The sequence below is a fragment of the Rhodamnia argentea genome, chromosome 4 (genome assembly GCF_020921035.1).
Source record: "Rhodamnia argentea isolate NSW1041297 chromosome 4, ASM2092103v1, whole genome shotgun sequence".
NCBI classification, from domain to species: domain Eukaryota; kingdom Viridiplantae; phylum Streptophyta; class Magnoliopsida; order Myrtales; family Myrtaceae; genus Rhodamnia; species Rhodamnia argentea.
Genome location: NC_063153.1, coordinates 16980734 through 17003952, shown reverse-complemented (window position 1 = coordinate 17003952; position 23219 = coordinate 16980734). Strand labels below are relative to the sequence as shown.

Below are 23219 nucleotides of genomic sequence, written 5' to 3'. Positions count from 1 at the left end.
ATGACGGTGCAAGCATTTCTCTCGAAGACTGGTGATTATAATGGCTTTCAAGTTTCAACTAGTTAATATAAAAGGCCCGACCAAGAACGTGGTATCTGCAAAGCTGATGACGACCCACGATTCCAATCAAACGAAAAGACAAACGAAATTGATCAATCAGGCGGCCTTTTCACATTCAAGACCAGATGAGTCTTTGTTTATTCTTTTTTTTTTTTTTGGTAAAGATGATGATGTATTAAAAGGATAAGGATGTTGGCATTAGAAAGGTGACCAAGGTCAGTCAACCTTCATATCACATGCAAATTCACGATCGCCCAACGTGGGGCTCGTCAAGACCAGATGAGTCTTTGTTTATTCTACTTTTATTTGGGAAGTATTCATTATCGACTTTTGACAGAACGTGAACAGATTAAGCAATGGCCCAGCCTGATGTTTATTACGTGATTAAGCTTACGTACGCGCGTACGTGTCCTAATTTAGTCTAGATTTTAAACAATATTAGGAGGACCCAAATAGATTAATGGGGTTGCATTACTCGATTATAAATAGGAATCGAGTTTTCCTTCCTTGGCCCTGCGCAACCGCCCAAATAGGAGGAGAGAACAGAGAGAGAGAGAGAGAGAGAGAGAGAGAGAGAGAGAGTGAAGGATGCAGGGTCTGAGCTCTACCGAGTTGTTCCGCAGAGACTTAGCCGAGCGGCCGGTGCGTCCTCTCCGCTCATTGATCTCCGACCCTTTAAATAAGAGGCCATGCTCGGCGGCCCGTTGGTAGACGATGATTTCATTTGCCTTTTCGCAGGTACTGTTCGAAGAAGAGCATTCGGGAGCGCGAAAGGTGATCTTGAACCGGCCTTCCAAGTTAAACTCCCTCAATCTCGAAACGGTCTGTCCCTCTCTTCTTTCTCTACCAGTTTAGGTGGTGTCCATTGCTCATGCGCGGTCTCTGTCCGAGCACGCAGGTTTCTCAGATGTTTAGCAAGTTGAAGATGTACGAGGACGACCCTGCCGTCAACGTTGTCATCTTGAAGGTAAGTAGTGGTTGTGTTCATGTCTGTCCTTTGTTCCTACAGAGCTGCTGCTAGTACAATATTTAAGCAAATAACAGTAGTTGGGTTCGATCAAAATATTCATTAGGGAAACGGGAAAGGATTCTGTGCTGGTGGTGATGTTTTCCAGAATATCTGCTCCATGTTAACAGGTGATCAAATCAGGATCTGCTCTCTTTTAATTCTGTCTCATATAACTATCAGGTGGACAGTCACTTAGACATGCAAAATTATAATGTTTTCTTGTAGAAAATCGGAAAAATTTTTTCCGTACTGTTTAATTTATTTTAAGTTAAAAATACCACCGGTAAAAATCAGGTGATCAGTGATTTATTTTTGCTACCAGATTTTTTATGATTTGCAAAAACATTTTCAAAAATCAACCGACAAGAAAAATCATTTTTCAACACTAGAATCATCTCATATAGATTTATGGGAAAATTTCAAATAAGGGACTCGACATCCCTTAATTTTTCAAAAAAGCGCCTGAAGTGGTCCTAGTTTCAAATAAGGGCCTAAAGTGCCCTTTTTGTCTCAAATAAGGGCCTAAAGTGACCATGATTATTTCAAAAAAAGGACCTAACTTCGCCGGATGGCCAAATATTCCGGACGATCAAGGGCGTTTTCGTCACAATATAATTTTAACATTAAATTAAAATAAAAATTAAAAAAAGTAAAAGAGGAGGGGGGGGAGGGAGGGAGCGAGGTGATACATAGGCGGGAGGGGCTGCCGGCATCACCACTCCACCAACGTTGGGGTGGCAACTACAAGCGGGAGGGCAACCCCTCCCACCTATATCTGCTATTTTTTATTTTTTAAAAAATAAAATAAAATAAAGAAAATGGATAAAATTACAAAAATGTCCCTAATTAATGATGAATTAGGCCCTTTTTAGAAACTTTTATAGTCATTCTAGACCCTTATTTGGAACAAAATTCACTTCAAGCCCTTCTTTAAGATAATTATGGCACTTTGAACTCTTATTTGAAATAAAACCAACTTCAGACTCTTATTTGAAAAAATGATAAGACTTGAGGCCCTAATTTGAAATTTTCTCTAGATTTATTTACATAAGTTTGGGTAGATATTGCAATTAATAATTGTTTTTGAGATAAAGTTTTAGAAATGCCTTCTACAAGCGAAGAAAACTCATTAATATTTACTTTTCACCTTAAAGTCTAAGTGAATTCTTGTATTAATTAAATCCTTCAGGACATTGGAGCTTCGGAGCAAGCTTTTACAAGAAACAACTCACCTTGGATCACTTGATAGCCACCTACAAAAAGCCATTGGTGAGATTTGATTTGGGGGTTTTTCTTCTTGTACAACACTCCCATGGCTGATGAACCAGACTAAAAGTATCAGTAGTTAAGTCAGCGATCCCTTCTAAATCAACCTGGACGTTTCTTTTTTCCAATATGAATGGTTTTGAAGGTGTGCCTCATCAACGGAGTCGTAATGGGTGGGGGCGCTGGAATCTCCATGCACGCGAGCTTTAGAGTCGTGACAGAGAAGACGGTAAACAGTCCTTGTCTATAATTTCGTTGGATTCGGATAACCGGGACTCTGATGGTGATGAATGATGATTGAAGATGAGCTTTGTCCACCATAATGTATCTTCTGAGACATCTGATAAAAAAAATAAAATGGTTGTCACTAGAGGAAAATGAATCTTCTGAAGAGTGCTTTGATTCCTGGGGTTGCAGGTATTTGCAATGCCTGAAGCAATACTCGGACTCTTTCCGGATGTGGGTGCATCTCATTTCCTATCCAAGCTTCCCGGTCACTTTGGTAAATTCTGGACAGCTTTTTTCTTTTCTTTGTTTACTTCAGATGAACCCGCAATGCATAAACTTGTTCTCCATTGTGGGAAGAGAATTACGTTTTATTGATCTTTTCATTTGTGTGTATCATACCGAGCTTTCATCATTAAAAATTAAATCTATCTAATATCTAGACTACATTTCCGTATCATTTGGCTTTAACAAGTGGTGCTACATCAAGCAGGTGAATATCTAGGATTAACCGGAGCACGGCTGGATGGAGAAACAATGCTTGCATGCGGCCTCGCAACTCATTTCGTCCTTTCAAAGGTAACCGGTTAGTTTGGCGATTCTAAAACTTGCTGGCTTTTCTTATTCAACAATCGGTACGATTTCAAATGGTCTTTACCCTCTATTTCCTCGATAGGATCTTCCTCTTTTAGAACACGCTCTCGCGTCGGTGGATTCACCAAATGCATCAGAAATTGAATCGGTCATCAACAAATGTGCGCGCAAATCCAGTGCGAAAGAGGAAGAACTCCACAAAAGGTTACTGATTTGCTATTCTAGCCCTTCACTCTCTTCCTGTCGTATACGATCTCTTCATGAACAAGTCTTCACTGTTGGAATAGACTGGAGAGGATCAACAAATGTTTCTCAAGACAAACTGTGGAGGGCATCTTACATTGTCTTGTAAGTATATGTTTGTGTGGTTTTCCCTCTTTCTTCTTTTCTAGTTGCACAGCTGAGAGAGTTATACGGTGCAGGAGGAGGAGCTGGTAGATAACTTGGCAGAGAAATGGATCGCCGAGGCAGTGAACAGTATGAAGTCTGCTAGTCCGACCAGCCTAAAGATTACTCTGAGAGCGGTACTATGCAAAACAAAACATATACTAGATCTAGCTTAGTGGTAATTTATACAAATGAACGGTAAATGACATGGGTGGTCCCGAACTTTAGTTCAATGTGCAATATGGTCTCCGAACTATAAATTTATTCAATGCGGTCCTTATACTTTAGCCTAATTTGCAATATCGTCATTGAACTTTTAATTTGTTCAGCATGGTCTCAAGATTTTTTGTACATGTTCAATTTAATTTTTAGACTGTATGAAAATGTTCAATGTTGTCCTTAAACTTGAATTAATGAAACGACAATATTGAACTTTTTCACACGATCCAAGGACTAAATTGAATATGTATTAAAAGTCTATAGACCACATTCAACAAACTAAAAGTTTAGAGATAACATTGCACATCGGACTAAAGTTTAGAAACTACATTGAACAAATTCAAAGTTCATGGATCACCTTGCGCATTGGGGTCAAAATTCAGAAATTATTTGTGTCATTATCTCTACAAATTAACGCTTTTGGATGATAGTGAAATTTGAGAAATATGTTCAACTTGTGCAATTATTTATGTGTAACATTAGAAGGAGCATAGCATGTTGCATTCAACAACTAAAAGAATTTGTCGTTCTTGATTATTAGATAAGAGAAGGACGTCGTCAGACGATTGAGCAATGTCTAGCTCGTGACTACACCATCTATTGCAACATCGTGCGAAGGAAGATCACCAATGACTACTACGAGGTACTTAGCAAGAGTAGCGATAGGACACGACAAACTCCAAATGGACATCTAAATGTGCAGGACAAATTCAAGTACCCAATGAGAGCTTTGATTCGTCACATCACTTTTATAAGCAACTTCTCAACAGTCGAGAGTTTATTTCATGAACATAAACCACATTGACCAATTCCATCAGAGTTATTCATTAGCTTTTATGATCGATGGTACAGGTGAATGTGATCTAAATAATCTATAGACCATACGATAATTTCTGTAACCAGAGTATTCACAAAGGTTGTCTGCCATTTGTCATATCTATCGCTATCTTCATCAATTTGTGTGATGCGTTTGGTGAATACGTTTTGGTGCAGGGTTCAAGGGCAATTTTTTTCGATAGAGGCCAAAAGCCCAAGGTACAAGACTATCACCCTACTATTTGACTACATCAGTTTATTTGACATTTGCTACGGTTGGCTTCATCTGTCATTCGTGACGAAGACGGTCCAAATCATTAATATCTCTTAACTAATAAATGGGAGGAGAAGGGTATATGTTGCAACGACAAATTATAGAGAAGGTTATATGTTACAGCGACAAATTATTAGTCTCTTGCATATTTTTCAAAGAAGAAGAATCCAAGTACCTAACTTCAACGAGTTCAAGAGACAATCATTAATGCATCACAGAGATTTGAGAATGGTGTAAGCTACAATTGTATTGTCCGACTCTTCCCTAACAGCTTAACCTTTTGAGGACAGACGACTTGCCTCGCAATTTCGAAGAATTGATACACGATGTTGAGCATGAGCCTGACTTTAGTTTTGATGAACACAGTGGGAGCCGCCAAAGTTAGAGTTAGTCGGCGCAGAGACAGTGGAAATGCTATTCAAAGCATTGGAGGATGATGACGATTGGAGCTGTCTACAGCTCCCTGACCGGTCCTCCAACGTGCTTGACCAGGCGAGGTCGAAGCTCTGAATGAACCTATTTGGGACACAACTCACACATATTGCAATACAGCAAGCTGGAAACTGTACTCAATACGCATATTCGAGTACATTTGTAATGTGACAAGTCTGATCTGTCAAAATCACTTGAGGTTAGACAACTCAAGATTTCCCAATTAACTAGTTGTCTAAATTTTAGCATTTGATGTCTGCTTTCTCCTGTGGGAATCACATTGCACTCTAAAAATTACAAGCAACAAAGAGGAATAATTGCTGTCGATGCATCTAAAGATAGAAGGGTGCGCAGTATCTATGTCGAATTTTGACTGCACATGCATTCATCAAATCCAGCTTCAAGGCTGAGCCAGGACACTTCTAAAAGTTTTCTGGAGATGAAAATCTAGTAATACCTACCAACAGTTGCAGAGGGAAGACGAAATCGACAGCAGAAGAAAAAGATTACCTTATTTGTTTTTATGAAGGTGAGCTTGCATTCAGCAAAATCGAAACCCCAAACTCGGTTGTACAAATAAATAAGGAATACGCTAGATCATTCCATTTTGAAACAAGCGCGCATCCTCGGCCCGGATGCAGCACGATAATTGTCAGTGACTCAAGCATTGTCTATGCTCAAGCATTTAGATCCTCGAACAATGTCACAATCTTTACCATTGCACCCACCAATACGCCTTCAAATAGACAAACATCCACAATCCAAGTTTAGCTTACGGTCATCGTCTTTGCGGCCAATACCCGCAACTGAGCATTATTTGGCAGACATAGGAAAGTGCAGGTATTGCTCCATTAAATAAGAAAGTATTGGTCCACCAACACTTTCATATCAAAGTATCTTATCTTAATTTCTCTGGAGAAACTTAATAGTAAAACAATCTGGCAGATTTTTTCTAACCTCAAAAAGGAACTACATTTGTATCCAATCTTCTTCTCCAAAATCACTCTCTCAGCATAAGATTTTGTGGGGGAACTCAGCACAAACCAATGCCACGCAGAGATGGGAGGCCTACCTCAAAACAACAAAGCTTAGACCTCAAAAGTTTTGAACTTGGATCCAAACGACAAAGCACCAACATCCTGAGATGGCTTTGGCAATACAGGTTTTTCGTGAAGAACTTTGCTTTTGTCTGCATTCTCGAACAATTGCTTCCGGAGGACACCATGCATACGCCCAAAGAGTTGCTTCTTTAGGGATTCAAATGCCAAATCCAACCTCTCCAGCTGCTCCATCGCATTCACATTATACATGAATAGCCCGTAGTAGAGGTCGAAGCTATCACCAGCCGTGTTCTCCACCAAATTTAACAAAGTCTCATACCCTTTCGTGTTAATGGGGGTGGACTCCAACCCTAGTTTCTCCAGAGTCCTCCCCATTGTGTGCGTGATAAACTGTGACCCAGCTGCATGCCAATCATGTTCAGCACAACTCATCTCCACCATCAGACACCCCTCCTGTGCAAATATGTCCAAAAACCAGTCACATCGTGCTTGTCTAAACTCATCACTTCCAACCCTAACTTTATCATAAACAAAGGAAAGACCACTCCATCCATTCTTACCGCTCTCGGGTCCAAACATGGGGTGGGTGCAAAGAACATCAAAATCTAGTGGCAAGTTCTGGAGAAACAAAACCCTCGGAAATTCCTTCACTGAAAGTACATCGACAAACAAGGTACTCCTTTTTAATCTTTGGAGAGCCAGTGATTTAAGGACGCTCTCTGTGGACAAAATCGAGCTGCAAAGAAGTATCACGTCTGGATGCTCTTCACAAAGATCATCTACATTAGAAAAGAAAGAAACGCCCAACCTTTGAGCTGCCTCACAGTTATTTGATCGAGAATAAGCTATAACTGTGTGACCTTGGCGGACCATGGTCTTTGCTAGAAACTGGCCAAAGTTTCCAAATCCAACAATGGCAATCTTGAGGGGTGACGTATCTTGAGAAGTGCTGGAGCTAGGCACTGGAGAGCTGATTGACGGAGCGACATCTTGGAATCTAATGGTTTAGAACAAAATTATGAATGAGATTCTACATCAAATGAATCTTCTAAAAGAGGTAAAATGATCTTACAAATCTTTCAGCAAACACAAGAAACAAACACATTTTCCTTACATTAATACATCTCATTGTTCCACAGAAAAGACAATGAAAATGGGAACATTAATCACGACTGGCTATCAGTTTTGAGGTATTTTAAATCATTAAACCATAACACTAGACTTCATTCTCACCGCCACAACTTAAAAGGGAACAGCACAATGCCCAAAGAAACTTCATGCTAGCAGCTTTTCTACTGCTCTCATGAAAAGCAGAGAATATACAGTCAAATGATCACGGAACTGAATAAACCATATATTAGCAAAATCATACCCCATTGATTTTGAACTAGCCGCACCATTTGTAATATTCGACAGCATCCCGTAATTCTCTGGCGAAACGGGCACTTTCTCAGCACTTTCAAACAACTGCTTCCTCACCACATCATGTAACCTTCCAAACAGCTGCTTCTTCAATGCCTCGAAAGCCAAGTCCAACCTCTCCAACATCTCCAAAGAATTGTTATTATACATGAACAACCCATAGTACAAATCGAAGCTGTCCCCTGCAGTATTATCCACCAGACCTAGCAACGTCTCGTACCCCTTCGTATTAATCGGCGTCGATTCCAAATCCAACTTCTCCAGAACCCTCCCGACCGTGTGCGTGATGAACTGCGATCCGGCAGCCCATTTATCGTGCTCGGCGCAGGTCATCTCCACCATATTACACCCCTCCCCCGCGAAAATATCGAGAAATTTATCAGCCCTTGAAATCCTCGATTCCTCGTCGCCAATCCTAACCTTCTCATACACAAAATTAAGCCCACTCCATCCATTTTTCCCACTCTCAGGTCCAAACATCGGATGCGTACAAATTATATCAAAATCACAAGGCAAAAGCTTAATTAGCAAAGTCTTAGCAAACTCTTTTACCGACAAGACGTCGACGACCAAAGTGTTCCGCTTCAATCTCTGCAAAGGCAGCGACTTTACGACTTTTTCCGTCGAAAGGATTGAAGTGCAGAACAAGATGACTTCCGGGTGTTCTTCGCACAGGTCGTCCGGGTCGCGGAAGAACGTGACGCCGAGCTTGCGAGCGACGTCGGAGTGGTCGGATCGAGAGTGGGCGAGGACGGTGTGGCCCTGGCGCGTGAGGGTCTTGGCCAGGAACTGGCCGAAGTTGCCGAAGCCGACGATGGCGATCGTGAGCTTGCGGTGCGATTCGAAGCTGGCGGAGAGCTTGGACTCGTAGTCGTAGAGCTGGGCGGCGTCGATGGACTGGATACGGAGATGGCGGCGGCGGCGGCGGGGGCGGCGGGAGAGAGGTTGAGGGGATCTTAGACTGGGGCGGAGAGATTGGAAATGAGGGAGAGGAGAGAGAGTGTTGTGGAGGTGAGGAACGGACGGCGGCGGACCTCGGAGGCGTTGCAGAGAATTGAAGGCGAACGGCATGTTTCCCGGATTTTCAGAGAGAGAAAGACGAGAGGTGTTGGGAGTCCTTTGCGAGGGAGACGAAGTTTTTTTGAAACAAACTTTCTAATTTCTACAATTTTGCTTGGAATCAAGTCCTAAATACCCTTCGTCCAAAAAAAAAAAAGTCCTGAATATTCTAATAAAGGGAATATTTATATGTCAATCATTCGCAAAAATTAAAAAAAAAAACAAACTATTGTTCAAAGTCCTAGAAATTAAATTGTATTACTCGAAAACGTTGTTTAACGATACTCTTGAATATTTATTCGGATCAATCTCATAATAAACATTTTTATAGTTTACGGATGCTATGTAGCACCGACACTCCTCCTAAGTGAGAGTGTCGTGTCCGACAACGTGTCCGAGACCGACACCCGTCCGACACCTCCCGACACCCGTGTCGGTCGCGTTGATCGCGTATCGGCATTTCGACACTTGGTCAATGGGGCCGACACTTTGCCAACACCCGAGTCCGACGTGTTGGACATGTGAAGTTCATTAAAAAAGAGAAAAAACTTAATAATGATAGTTTGGACTTTGGAACCCTAGATATTGTAGAACTGCGACCCTCGTCGTCACTTTTCCCTTTCCTTCTCTCCGAGTTGTGAGATCGACCCATCTTCTAAAAATTTAGCCTTAACTACTCAGCAATGCTAACTTTCAAATATTTTATGAAAGATAAAACCTTCTAATCTCGTTTGGTATCCTTTTATGGTGCCATGCTTTTAAGTTTTCCAGATATGATATCTTTCTATTTTTTACAATTCTTGAGTTTGTTGAATTGTTGACGTAAGTGAAAGCTCGCCATCTACGAGTAAAATCAGTGCATATAATACCTATTTTGGCTTTATTTGTTTTTTTATATTTAAAAAAAATATTTAATATAACGTGTCCCCGACGTGTCGGATTTTTCTATTTTTGAGAAATGACGTATCGGGCGTGTCGTGTCGTGTCGCGTGTCAATGTCGGTGTCGGTATCGGTATCGGTGCTACTTAGTACGGATGTTCCAATTTTTTGAGGCAGAAAACACTCCTTTACCGAGACTCTTGAATATTTACTTAGATCAGCCTCATGAATAAAGAATTTTTATAATTTATAGATGTACCAATTTCCTTAAATCAAAAACACTCTTTAACGAGACTCTTAAATATTTACTTAGATCGATATCATGAATAACCGTTTTTATAATTTACAGATGTTTCAGTTTTCAATCATTAACTAGGCAGGACACTAGTTCGGTGAAGCATTAGTAATCACAAACCTCCTTCAATGGTTGCCTATAAAGTGCGATAAGTATCCATCCAACAACATTCAAAAATTGCGTTTGTTTGGTAAGCTCCTTTTTTCTCGATTGAAATGAAAAAATTATGGATATTTTAGCAACATATTAAAAAATACAATATTTTTTTTCTCTGGTTAATAAAGCTGTTCAAATTCAAAATATCCATATATATCGAAAGGTTCGCACGCTTGTTTTCCATGGTCATAGTATGAATCCTTTCTTATTATTCCATTTGGCGTGTCCAACGTTGGCGAGTCGAACGGGGGAGGAGATCAAGCAGAAGAAAACGCCGGAAAGGGCGTCAGATCTTCAGCTGCGAAAGATCGACTCGACTCACTGCTGGCGCTGAGCTGGCGAGAGTATCCGTGATCAGACACGCGTGGCGCGTGGGGACCACTGGGGTTTAGGAATACGACTTGTCGTGTTTAGGGTAAGCGGCGAGGGGGGCGTCGGGGAATTTTGGACTCTCCGGATTTGTTATACGAACCCAACATCTTTCGCTTTACGCAAATTTTGTGCCGGCTTGAATTTGGACAAGTTCTTAAACTATTTCTTCCGAACTCTCCGAGACGCAAAAATTTAGAGGTATTCTCTGAATAGAAAGGAAGAAAAATATACACTCTGATAATAGAGTAAGTAGACTCCACGTCAATTTTGATTGGCTATCGCTGGATGAGCAGGTATAATAGCCTTTCGTACTTGGGGTGAGTCATCGAAGTTTCGAATCCTACGTAATTGACATATGTTTCCCGATACATCTCCATCCAAAATAAAGTCATCAAAAACAAGATGAGGATCTATGTTCTCGTGCTAGAGAACGTGGCCCAACGGTGGCTTAGAAGTAAATCGAGATGTTTCATCTTACCATCGTCCGTGCCAAGATGACAATTTGGTAGAGATTTGAGATGGGATGATTGTCCAAAAAGTTATAAACCTATCCCACTTTTGTCTTAAACTTTTTAATATTGTCGATTGAGTTTTGAACCTTTTCATATTTTGCTAATTGATCCGGCCAATTTGGTCGAAAATTGACGATACAAATGTCGGTCGTCTTGCATGGCATAATTGACGTGGATGATACTTTAATAATTCTTTAAGTTTTTTTTTTTTAACTTTTACTTTTCTTTGCTATTTTTTTCTTGAACCGGCTGCAAGGGTCATTGGGTCCTTACTCGGCGGCGAGCGAGAGTCTCGTCTCGCCTAGAATTGGGTGAGGGGGCGTCCAATTCGCAAAGAAAATATCACATTCATTTGAAACAAAATGTATTGTGTTTATAGTTGTTATCGACATGTCATAGACTCGGTCGATGAGAGCAAAGTCTAGTCATTTATGAATAAAATATCGACAATTCAAGGAATCGACAACTCAAAAGGATCGATAAAAATTGAGTCGGCAATCTCAGATGTAACCATCAAAGAAGTAACCGACAACATAGTGGAACAAAGCAACCGTCAAGACAATGGAGTTGAAGAAATCGTCAAGGTAGTTGAATCGATATAATCTCGATGTAAGCGTTTGTAACCTTTAATTTACAATCACGTTGTAACCTTTATATGTAATATCCGTTTGTAACCTCTATTTGTAACTTCTGTTTGTAATCCCGTTCTAGATTTGTGTCAAATTCCGACATGTGTCTTTGCTATAGTTTTCGGACTCACGGTGTCGGTTAAATTCTCACGTGTGTTTTTGCTATAGTTCCAGATTCTTATTATGCAAGAACGGTATTCCCGTTCAAAAGTCGGCTAAATGGAGATCAACCTAAAGAAGAAGAGAGTTTGCCGCCCATAAGAACTGTCACGTCACCAGCCCGCGTCGGCGTCTCTCGTCCCCCAGAAAGCACCCCCGGATCCTCGGAGCCTTCCGTTACTTCCCCGGCGAGTTCTGCGGCCGATGTTGAACTGAATCGCCCACCCAAGTTGATCCGACCCGATCCGATCCGAAAGCCTGTCCATTTCTCCCAAAGCGACCGCCCAACCGAAGACGACAATCAACCAGTGATCACACCCAGAGGGCTTCGGTTCAGCATAATCCAATTAGGGTTCCTCCCCCTCTTCCCCCCAAAAAAAAAAACAAGACACCAAACACCATAGCAGAAAAGCTTGTCGGTCCCTCCTTCTGTGTCATTGCACCTTCGTCTCGACACCGAGGTACGTTTGATTTTCTGTCTCCGTTTCTTGCTTTCCGTCCCTTCTGCTGTTTCTGATCTTCTGTTGGCGGAATAGTCTCTACCTTGTCGCGGTTGCTGGGGAAATTCGCTGTTTTTCCTTCATCTCATCAGGTTTGGTTGGGTTGGGTTGGGTTGGGTTATTACGTGACGTATTTGTGGAGTCATGAGGTTTTAAGTGTGCGTGCGGTCTGTTGAGCGTGCTGTGGCTTTTGGTGGGTTGTTTTGTGGGACCGTGCTGGAAATGCGCTAGGGGTTGAGCCGAGCAGAGCATCGGATTTGATATCCGAGGCCTGGTTTTCGTGATTCGTTGATTGATTGCGAAGCGAGAATTCCCAGGAAATACAATCAGTGATTTAATTCTGCGTGATTAGGAATAGGCTGATGTTGATTTGGATCTCTCTCTTTTCCAGTGCAAATGTGTTCGTTTTGCTGAAAATTCCAGGGACGGGAGAGTAACAAACTAGGTGTTTTGACGGAAATCTTCTTAATTTAGGGTTCAGTTTCCCGTAATTGGCAGTGGCTACAATTTTCCTTGGTTGAAAATAGATTAGGAATTATCTGGACATAAAGGGTGAGATCTCTGTACAAGATGCACTTTTGCTTCCATCGCCTGACTTAAAAAAATGGATGTACACGTGTCTTTCGCGGGAAATTTTGAGAATGCTAAAGTTGAACATCTCGTTCGTCAGAAGAGAGAATTGCCTGGGTTTTAGTTTGACTGTTCATTGGATAATGTCTCCCAGTTTCTGCCAAGTGGTTGCAGGTATTTAATTCGACTTCAAATGGCTGGAAGGACCCCTATCGCCTCTAAAAGTTCAGCGCTTATCGCCATGATTGCTGACGAGGTATGGATGACGATCTGAGTGTTCCTAGTTAAATATCATTCCTCATGTAGAATTCCTAAGTGCGAGGACTTCTTTTGACTAAAAAAGTGACCAAGAAACTCCATCATCTGAAGTAACATAGGCAGCATGATCATGGGTCATGATTTCAGATACTTTTGGGAATATACTGCGGTCCTATTTAGAGATAACAAATCTGAAATGAATTGATGATGATGTGGCCCGAGAAGTTCCTCTAAGTATCTGATCAATCTCTTATTGGCTCTGAGTAATTTTGTGAGGCAATTTTGAAGCAGCAGGTGCCCTTTTTTTCGTTCCGGTTGTACTATTTGAACGAGTGGGTTGAAGTGAAATATGCACCTTTGGCTGAAAAACAATGCTGATTGTCGGTGGGGTGGGCTTTAATAAAAGTCATAGCATTAGAAGCACTCAGATGGGCAGTTCAGCCTTTGGGAGATGCTTGGCTTTTCTAGTATCTTGAGTGATCAGTTTTCTTTCTTGGAGGTCGCATGCGCTTTTGCTGGAATCTAGAATCTACCTGATGAGATTCAAACGGCTTGCGAATGTTTGTTTGCATGGGTTTTTCTTTGTTTGAGCCCGCCGTGAAATTATAACTTTATGTAATGATGGCATTTTTTTAAGTGCTTGAGAATCACTCTCAAATTATCCATGGTCTGCTATGTGAATCACAGTATTGAAACTGCTGATGAATTATTCAAACAATTGAATGATAAGTTCTCTTGTCAACTTTAGCTATCAGTTTGCCGTTGTAGATCCTTATCTTGGCACTGTGCATGTGTGCACTTTACTTACAACAAATCAATGCAATGTAATGCTGGCTAGTTCACCGGAGATTGTTTTGATCTGAAAATTCTTGAATGATGCAAATTTATTGTGTAGGACACTGTCACTGGGTTTTTACTGGCTGGTGTTGGTAATGTCGACTTAAGGAGGAAGACAAACTATCTCATCGTTGACTCGAGTATGATTCTGTCCTCATCATCAATATTTTCTGTACAATTGGATTTATAATGATATTCATTTATCTATATCTTTGTCCTTCGCAAATTCTTGCGCTGCAAATGTCTTCCATAGTATTGTGGCATGACCCCCTTATTTCTTGGACCACTTAAAGTCCTGCTAATATCCAGCTAATTTAAATACGGTTTGAAATTCTTCTAGATAGCTTGCTTGTTGCATGACAAGTTCTTCGATATCAAAAAACTGGTAGGGTCTCTTGCTAATTCTTAGATGCAGATGGGCTTCTCATTTCTTCTCGCGATGTTAGTGTTTGTAACTTATGACCCGTTTTCACTCTGATTGCACTATTACTTCAAGCAACATGGGTCGCAGAATTCTAAGATAGCTTATGCTTGCCTCTTTAATGATGATTTTTTGTTGTGGTTCTTAGAAACAACCGTGAAAGCTATTGAAGATACTTTCAAGGAGTTCACATCAAGGGAGGATATCGCCATTGTTTTGATCAGTCAATATGTGAGTTCTTTTTCATACTTGAAATGTAGACTAAAGGGGTTGCTTTTCCTGATAAATAAAGGATCGAGTGCTTCAATCATTTATTGGTTCTCACACTTTGAGGGTACTGCTTTTGGTTGGTTGTTTCTCCACGTAGTAAACAGAAGGATTGTTAACTGTTAAATTAGTGATCAGCAACCTTGATAATGTCTACACATGTACATGAGTAGTAAGGATTGGTTGCTCGTACAATATCATATGTCCTTGTATTTATCTGGTCATCCAGGCTTGGGCATTAACAAAATAAGAGTGTCTTATGGGTATCAATAATTGTGAACTTCAAGATTTTTTGGATCCCATCCAAATATTTTGGATAGTCGCAGAAACAATGCAGGTCCTGTGTTCACTGATTATTGCTGCGTATGATTTTCTGATCATTACAGATGGACTATTATTCATCCCCATATTAAGAATATATGTGACATACTTCTAATTGTTGACCATATCTCTGGCCTTCAGGTTGCAAACATGATAAGGTTTCTGGTTGATAGTTACAATAAGCCAGTTCCAGCAATTCTGGAGATCCCTTCAAAGGATCATCCTTATGACCCTGCTCATGATTCAGTGCTGTCAAGAGTGAAGTACCTCTTCTCTGCTGAATCAGTGGCATCGGGAAGGCGCTGAACCTTCCATTATTTCTTGGGTCTTCTACAGAGAGTAGCTGTGAGTTGATTTGTCTGCCAGCATGTAAATGCCTATTGCGACTTATGACTATGTTATAGCAAGGGGCATTGATGACTTAATGATGAAGGTCGCGTTTTTGGTGTTCTCTTGAGCTTGGCAAAATCTGATCGAGGTTGATGTACTGACAAGAATCACACAGTCGCCCTTTGTCAAGTGAAACGGCGATCTTGTAAGGATTTCTGGTGTCAACTAATTTCGCAGTAGAAAATCAAAGGTCCCCTGCATTGCATGTTGCAAGAATTATGCTAGCAATGTAACTGTTTGATAAATAAGAAAATGCTTCTTTCAAGGGTTTATTTGTTTCGCGGAAAATTGACCGTTGGAAAACCTCCTCATTTTTTCGACTTTTGCATTGCTCGAAAATATGAGTCTTAACGGAAAATTTTCTCATGATCAATGGAAAATTCATATCTAAATTCACGAAAATGACTATCTTCTGAGACCATGCCAGCCCTCCCATCAGCCGAGTCTGGGAGACCCAAGGGTGGACTTGGGTACTCCGAGGTTGTGCTCAGGACCCGGCACTTGTCTCCAAGCCCGACTCGGTTCCTCGGGCTCCGAACTCTAAGGGCCCGAAGGACTTGGGTTGTGATTATAATATTTCTTTCACGATTGTTATAAAACAAATGTAATTGCAAATAAAAGATAACTTCCAGCAAATTTCGTTTTCTTTGAAACAAATGGAGGGAATGTCCCACTTTTGTTTCCCATAATTTTTGGTATAATATCCTCCATTTGTTTTGAATCGGGTACTTTTTTAACTTTTCCAACAAAAAATACAAAATGAACATAAAAGGTAAGCAGCACCTACAACTGCGACACGACGTGAGGCGACATGCCAACACATCATTGTAAAAAAATAAAGAATTTCGACACGTTGGGACACGTTGTATATTAAATGTTTATTTTTATATATACACAATAATTTATCAAGTAGCGGTGAGTTTCTTCTTCTTATATTATGAATTCATGATTGGTTTTTTTTTTTTTTTTTTTTGGTGGGTATATTAATTATGGGGTGGCTGGGTAAATGATTTAAGTATATATATTTTTGATAAATTTATATTTTGAACCTTAATTTATATTATTTTTTTGGTCGAATACTACTAATTTATTGAAAATTCTTAAAATTGACCCCGATCGTGTTGAAATGGCGTGTCGGGATGTTGAACTCGTGTGTTGTTGGCTTGTCTAGAGTGCTGACTACTTGTTGGTCGAATGTTGAAAAGTGTTGAAGTGTCAAAAAATATCGAACACGACACAAAGATCCCCAGAGAGTTTCGGCTCTTCTTGGGTTATCAGACCAAAAAAAAAAAAAAAGCACTATCTTTTAGTTTTTAAGGAGGGTATTGCAGTCCTTGTATGGAATGTTTTAAGTGTGAGATGTTGATTATAGATTTTGAAAATTGAGCATGCGAATTGATACCGGAGTGAAATTGGACGATGAACTTTGTAATTATCCCTCAAAGTAATTTCATGATAGTTTAAAAAGATTAGAGTACACTATGATAGTAGCCCTCACCAAGGGCAATGAACATAGCATCGACGTCAATTGAGGACGACGATCATTACCATAATCGTCTAGTCCATGGTTGCTTGAGGACTTCAATCACCTAACTGTGCGTGCTAAATACGGTGACCATCGACGACATTCCACAGTTGTCGAACAAATACAGTAAATAAAAATTGCATTTTACCCTTATTTTTATGCTGTCAAATATGCTCTTTCTAATATTAATCTTCCATACTCTTCAAATTGGTGCACGTACTCCAAATCTACTCCAAATCAATTCTTTAACTAGAAAACATCTCAAATTGGTATACCTATGACAAATTTATTCTAGATTAATTTTTTGACCATAAAAAACCCCAAAATGGCAGACTTGTGACAAATTTACCATCCGTTAGTTCCCTTTCGATTGGGTTAATATCATGAAAAGCCCCAAACCGATACATATGTGACAACCGGAGAGTAAAAATCACAAATTGGTGCGCCCGTATACTATCACGTGTCATCCAACTTAACAATTTAACTGCAAAATTGAATGGAAACTAATAGAGGTTAAACTTGTCATAGATGTACCAAATTTGGGCTTTTGATGGTAAAAAAAAATTTAATTTGGGGTAAATTTATTATGATGAGTATACCAATTTAGAAATTTTTCGTCATATTAATCCAAAATAATTTTTTTTTACTCTTTTAATCCCATTCCCAATTGGGTTTATTCGTATTCATTCCATTTGAAATGCACCGCTACACAGCAAATATATTTATCTGATCCAGAATCCAAGCTACCACACGAGACCCCGGTTGCTGTTTCGATAGAATAATAACGTCTTTAAACGCAGCACACGATGCCGACGACGAACCTAATGTGGTGCTGACCATATTACTCGATCGTGCTAGCATAAACAGACTCTTAACGATGGAGATGGTGGACGATGAAGAGCAGAAATTCTCTTCTGGTGCTCGAAAGCTGGCTTATGATGCTACTCATTAACCTTAACATTGGCATCAAGTCTGTTGTTTTGTGCATATATAGTTAGTTTGACGATTAAGACAATTCACGAGAACTAGCAACCTCGTTCGAGGACATAAAGACTAAGGTTAAGTCAAGTGGAAGGGAGATCGCCATCAACCACTGCTAGGTGGCTAACTCATGCATCCTAGACATCGCCATCAAAGAAATTGACATATGTTCTTTCCGATGGGGGCGCACCGAGCATGACATGATTGATCTCTTTCCTGCTTCAAATCATTTGATCCCATGAATTCAGGAGATTGGCGCACTGATATTTTTGGCCCCTAGAAAAGGACCAAAAGGTTGATATTTATGTTGCTTGTTTGAAGTGAAAAACACATGCCATGGAAGGTACCTGAGGATTGACAAGCCACTATACCAGGCACCACTCGGATCGATTCATGATGGGGGCAAATTATCCAATTAATCTTACACCAATTCAGTATAGCCCTTTTGGCAGTTATTTTATCTAAAATCTACCGTATGAAGTTTCGATATAGCTCTGTAGGATGGCGGGCGTTATTTTATCAAGATCTACCAATATGGTGGCATAATAGGTAGGATGGCGGTATAGGCCTTTGCGCAAATATTTTCACCTGTCCTTTAGGGAAGCTAGAAGATTGATGGGAAAGGGTAAGATCGAATCAGCCGTTGATGTGTCATCCTTTTCATGGTTATGGGATTAGGGCTGAGTTGGCATTATTCCAGGATAACTTTCGAGAACCGGGTGGCGGGCGTATTCCAGACGCGTTCCGTGCCCGAATAAAACTTTTCCGCCGCATTGATTTTGTTCTCTTCAACTTTCTCTTTTTTGACCCTCGTGGCTTTAACTCATGACATGCTTTGATTATATTTGGGTATTGATAGGGTTTGAGCGTCATTCACCGCCTCGTGTACGTTTATCATGTTGTGGGGAGGGATGGACCCACGTTTGATTTATCCTTTATTTCCGTGGAGAGATTGTTAGTTTAGCAGTCAATGATTTGGCAAAACCTCCTTTCAATTACAGTCATTGGTTTAAGCCAGACTGCCTTTGCAAGACATTGTTTCTTGGACCCACGAACGAGAATGAGGAGCTAATCTCTCTCACAACCATCCATGATGGTATGATCTTTTGCCATTTGGTGCCCTAGATTGGGTCATTGATGCATTCATACGATGATTAGAAGAACTGAATTTGAACCTTTTTGGGAGGGACATTCTGCATGATTATTAGCCAGCAGAAATGAGACGAAGAAATAACACGAGTTCTCGCAAACGACCCATGTGTTGTTTTTTTTTCCATCTTTCGATTTGTTCTTGCATTTTGATTTGTTTTAATTTGGTCCACGTGGTCTTTTGGGTCGAATCGATTTCATCTTTCTAATCAAGTCGGAACGTATCGGCATATCACCTATCGATCCGACTCGGCCGTGAGACTCACCAATGTTGACATGACATCCACAACCATGTCCATGTTGCAAAAGGAAGAGACAAGGGGGAGAGGGGGGGGGGTCTTGACTAGGTGGCCATGCCGGCCCCTCATCGAGAGCCTTGTGAAGGTTCCCCCGTCCTGCATTTTATGTTGATCGTCATTTTGCCGGTTACAAGGTCTCATACCTTAGTTCCATTGTGATTCAGATGTCAAATGGAACAAATTGAGTTGGAGGATGAAACCAATTTAATTGACAAGGTACAAGAACCCAATTAACAAAAGTTCAACGATTTAATTGGACACTATCTAGCTCATGAACCGTTTCGTGTTGCCCCGGGAATAATAATGAAAAAAAGCACGATGAGCGTGAATTTTTTTTAGGCCATTGCTATGTGCATACCAAGCTATCAGGGCTTGCGAAATGACTTTGTCGTGGAAGCTTTGCACTGCCGGATCAAAAAGAAAAAAAAAATGCCAACCATCGGAAGATGCGCAACTGACCATCGTCGGCCGCCCGGACCTTGCAGGAGAAAGTCGTCGTGCAAGCCTTGACAGCACCGGAGAAGAAGACCCAAGACTCCTTCCTGTTCGGTGTTCAATCATACAAGGAGTAAAGAAAGACTTTCAGATTGCTTGCGCAGTCCCAGAAGATAAACCTACGTGTAAAAGCTGAAGAGCAGCTTGTATATATTCCTTCATACGATGTTGAAACATAGGATTCTATGCTATCCGAAAAGGAATCGTTCTTTTTCTCTCGTTAGGCTTTCGCTTTTTCTATGTGTTAGCGTGATTTCTCTTTTATCACTTTACAGTTGCCGCTGCTGTGGGGAGGACACCTTCCAAGCTCGTGAAAAGTCCACAGTGCACCATCGGCCTCAGCGACGGACCACGACCCCTCTCTTGCGGCCGGCGAGGGGCCACAGCGAGGGTGGCGGAGGTCGCCGGCCCTTTGAACGGAAAAGGAAAAGGAAAACATAAAGAAAAAGAAAAAGGAAAAATAACAAAAATAAATCAAAAAATAAAAAATTATCAAAATATTATTAGAAATTATCCACGTCAATTACCGTCGTGCCACGTAGGAAGGCCGGTTTCCACATCAGTGATTTTCGGCCAAAATTGATTGGAAATATTCGATTGACAAAATTAAAAAGATTTAAGACTGAATTGATAAAATTATAATTAATTTATGATTTTTTTTAGATAATTTTCCCCGGTAACACCATTCTATTCTAAAGCAAAAAAACTAAACGAAACGAGAAAACTGCCTTTCGATTCATTTGTTTGTATATTCACCATTGTGCTTTCCCAGGAAAAAAAAGGATAGAATTCCTGACCGGACAGTGATATCACTTGTCCTTATCTTCTTGATGAGCTAAAGACAATGTCATCATGGTAGGCAGACATTACATTACAGTACTTGTAACCAGAAAAAGAAATTAAAAGAATCATATCTAATACATTTTTTCTGACACAAAAAAAAAAAAAAACCCCCAATTACAGAAAGGTGAAGCATTGGAAAACAAACGGGTGAGGGATGGTTGACACTGTAATGTCATGGCTGGTGACTGGGTGAGAGGTCAGTGTAGGCCCTTGTTCTGCCAATGTTGCCTGCAGCCAAACCTCATGCCAGTCCAAAGATCTCACCAGTTTTCTTATGGGAGGCATAAGAACTTACATTTTCATTCGAGATGCGGATAAACTTACATCAGAACTCGCTAAATCAAGATCTTCCGTTTTTTGTTTATCTGAACTTTTCGCATAGAACTGTGTTCAAATTCATCTGGTTTCGGTTGTTTACGGCATTTGTCATAGCATTAGATGTGATATATCTTTGCTTCATCTAATAACTTAAAGCTTTTGTCCTAATGTCTAAGCCCAAGTAAAATGGTTGATGGCGGTGATGATTGTTGCTCTCAAGTGGCATCGATGCTATGGTCATTGTCCTTGGTGAGGAGGACCACCATAGTGTTCTCTAATTTTTTAAACTATTGTAAGATATCCTTATTGGATAATTACAAAATTCATTGTTCGGTTTCACTCCCTTTTGAATCTGCATCCCCAATCTCCAAAACTTATAGTCGACATCTCTCACATGGAACATTCGATCCAAGGACTGCAATACCATCCTTAAAAACAAGCAGTGGGTGGTGGTGCCTTGGAGCATTTGGGGCCTAGGGTGTTGTATCCTAAACCGAATAAGAACAATCACAATAGAAAATAGAAAAATAGATGACACACAAGTTTGCCCAAATTCATCCTAGAAATAGGGTTACATCCTGCAAAAGGATTCCATTATGATATTTAGGTTTATAACCATAGCCACTCGTTACCATGATCTCTCATACGAGTACAATATATATGACTTAAAATAGGCCTAAAGTCCAAACCTATCCGAATCCCTTTAATTCCACAACAAACGGACTAACTTAAGACACAAACCTAAATATACAAAATAGACAAACACTATCCGAGCAGCAGGACCCCCGACATCATGCTCAAGGGTTACATATCGTCGGTTTATATTTCGGTTTTCCTAAACTCATATGGGTGTATATCCGGTATGAGAAACAAGGATCCTCAAAATATTCACCAACTCCAACATAGGGTTTCATGAGTTCAAAAAACATAAATTTAGGGGCACTACTGGAAAAAGTATACATGTACCTTGATGGGGTAGTTGCTAGTAGGGATAAGTGATTTCAAGGATGTAGGTTTCAAGTCAATCTACCCTGTTTCAGTTTTTGGAACATGAAACCCATATCTTACAGACTTTGGAACCAACCTTGTTGATAAGGCCCGTTTTCGAGTCTACTCGGAAACCGGTCAGTTCCTTCATTTTTTTTTCTTTTTCATTTTTTAAAAGGACAAACTTTAGTAAAGCATTGCTTTATTATTATTGTCGTTGTCGTCGCGTCATCGTCTAGAAGCATTCCTTTATTTACGACTGAGAGAAATAGTAACTACAAGAAATAGTAGAGCACTAAAACGGCGAGAAGTACGGTTTAGAACAAACGGAAATATAAAGCAATTGGGAAGTCTCCAACTCATCTCTTAATCAAGAAAAATTATAACAATCCATAAAAAATGAACATATAAAATAAATCAAACAATAAAATGTTCAAAACACGTAGCATAAAGGCATGAATAATAGAACTTCACTTTTCATACATCCATAAAAAGATTGCTCCAAATTATAACCATAAAAAAAAAACAACAACAATAGTTAATCATTTAACAATAGTTTAAATTAAAATGACTATTAATCAAGCTAAAACAATCAATAAAAAACCTCATAATATATATTCTTTCCACTTTAACTTGTAAAATTTATTTACTGATTACAATCCCCCTATTAAGATAGTCTATATCTAAAAAAGAAAGTGATTGAGCAAATAATTCACTCAATATACAAAGGACTTGCGAATTAAAAAGACATATTTCTCAATTCGGTCCGATTTCGCACCTAGAACTAGGAATCGGACCGGTAACCGATTCCAAAATTTGGTATCGGAAACCGGACCAAACCGGACCAAACCGGCCGGGTAGGGTCGATCCCATTTTAGAATCTACCTCGAACCCATGCTCACCCTTAGTTGCTAGATAGATCGGATCTCCATCATTGGGTCGTGTTGAGAGACTCATGTGTAAAAATAAGTCTCGTTCCCCTCATTTGCATCCAACACGAGAAGAGCAACATGGCATTTTTCTCACCACCAAAAGATTTCCGTGCAAGAGCGAACGAGTTAAAAAGTTAAAACAAGCCTAAGCGTCGCGCTAATCTTAAATGCACGGGGGCCTCTTAACGAAAATGGGTTGGCACAGAGCACGGTAAAATCGCGTTTTACAGATCATAGATTTCTCCAAAAACTCTCTCTTTGGTCCCTTCTCTCATCAATCCTCTCTGTCTCTCTCTCTC

The 23219-nt window shown here is 40.2% G+C and overlaps 3 protein-coding genes across 5 annotated transcripts; 2 read left to right on the top strand and 1 right to left on the bottom strand.

Moving 5' to 3' along the window:
- Positions 1 to 584: 584 nt before the first annotated feature.
- LOC115751029 (3-hydroxyisobutyryl-CoA hydrolase 1-like) lies at positions 585 to 5646 on the top strand. Of its 3 annotated transcripts, XR_004016570.2 has the most exons (15): positions 612 to 702; positions 799 to 882; positions 959 to 1027; positions 1134 to 1197; positions 2259 to 2338; positions 2481 to 2564; positions 2753 to 2837; positions 3054 to 3139; positions 3237 to 3358; positions 3442 to 3502; positions 3577 to 3678; positions 4302 to 4403; positions 4754 to 4795; positions 5217 to 5430; positions 5529 to 5646. XR_004016570.2 is itself a non-coding variant. In XM_048277564.1 (14 exons), the coding sequence occupies exons 1-14, from the start codon at positions 649 to 651 to the stop codon at positions 5358 to 5360; spliced, it is 1179 nt and encodes a 392-aa protein (XP_048133521.1). In that variant the 5' UTR covers positions 585 to 648; the 3' UTR covers positions 5361 to 5532. The 3 variants fall into 3 exon arrangements, 2 of the variants coding, with proteins under 2 accessions (XP_048133521.1, XP_030544569.2); XM_048277564.1 differs by having other exon boundaries at positions 585 to 702; positions 5217 to 5532; XM_030688709.2 differs by lacking the exon at positions 4302 to 4403 and having other exon boundaries at positions 5217 to 5532.
- Positions 5647 to 5942: 296 nt separating this feature from the next.
- Positions 5943 to 8930, bottom strand: LOC115751028 (arogenate dehydrogenase 1, chloroplastic). The gene is made up of 2 exons (XM_048277562.1): positions 7716 to 8930; positions 5943 to 7340 (listed from the first exon to the last, which is right to left on the bottom strand). Exons 1-2 carry the CDS (start codon positions 8834 to 8836, stop codon positions 6371 to 6373), a joined length of 2091 nt encoding a protein of 696 aa, XP_048133519.1. The 5' UTR covers positions 8837 to 8930; the 3' UTR covers positions 5943 to 6370.
- Positions 8931 to 12044: 3114 nt separating this feature from the next.
- LOC115751043 (V-type proton ATPase subunit F-like) lies at positions 12045 to 15458 on the top strand. Its single transcript, XM_030688732.2, has 6 exons — positions 12045 to 12188; positions 12244 to 12288; positions 13072 to 13153; positions 14051 to 14132; positions 14562 to 14644; positions 15143 to 15458. The coding sequence occupies exons 3-6, from the start codon at positions 13091 to 13093 to the stop codon at positions 15305 to 15307; spliced, it is 393 nt and encodes a 130-aa protein (XP_030544592.1). The 5' UTR covers positions 12045 to 12188; positions 12244 to 12288; positions 13072 to 13090; the 3' UTR covers positions 15308 to 15458.
- Positions 15459 to 23219: the final 7761 nt, after the last annotated feature.

Coding starts and splice junctions, on each gene's coding strand:
- LOC115751029 (XM_048277564.1), top strand. CDS start 649: ATGCAGGGTCTGAGCTCTACCGAGTTGTTCCGCAGAGACTTAGCCGAG. Junction 3,140..3,236: donor CTCATTTCGTCCTTTCAAAG/GTAACCGGTTAG, acceptor TTTCCTCGATAG/GATCTTCCTCTTTTAGAACA. Junction 4,404..4,753: donor TCACCAATGACTACTACGAG/GTACTTAGCAAG, acceptor GTTTTGGTGCAG/GGTTCAAGGGCAATTTTTTT.
- LOC115751028 (XM_048277562.1), bottom strand. CDS start 8,836: ATGCCGTTCGCCTTCAATTCTCTGCAACGCCTCCGAGGTCCGCCGCCG. Junction 7,341..7,715: donor GCTAGTTCAAAATCAATGGG/GTATGATTTTGC, acceptor CTAAACCATTAG/ATTCCAAGATGTCGCTCCGT.
- LOC115751043 (XM_030688732.2), top strand. CDS start 13,091: ATGGCTGGAAGGACCCCTATCGCCTCTAAAAGTTCAGCGCTTATCGCC. Junction 14,133..14,561: donor CTATCTCATCGTTGACTCGA/GTATGATTCTGT, acceptor TGTGGTTCTTAG/AAACAACCGTGAAAGCTATT. Junction 14,645..15,142: donor TTGTTTTGATCAGTCAATAT/GTGAGTTCTTTT, acceptor TCTGGCCTTCAG/GTTGCAAACATGATAAGGTT.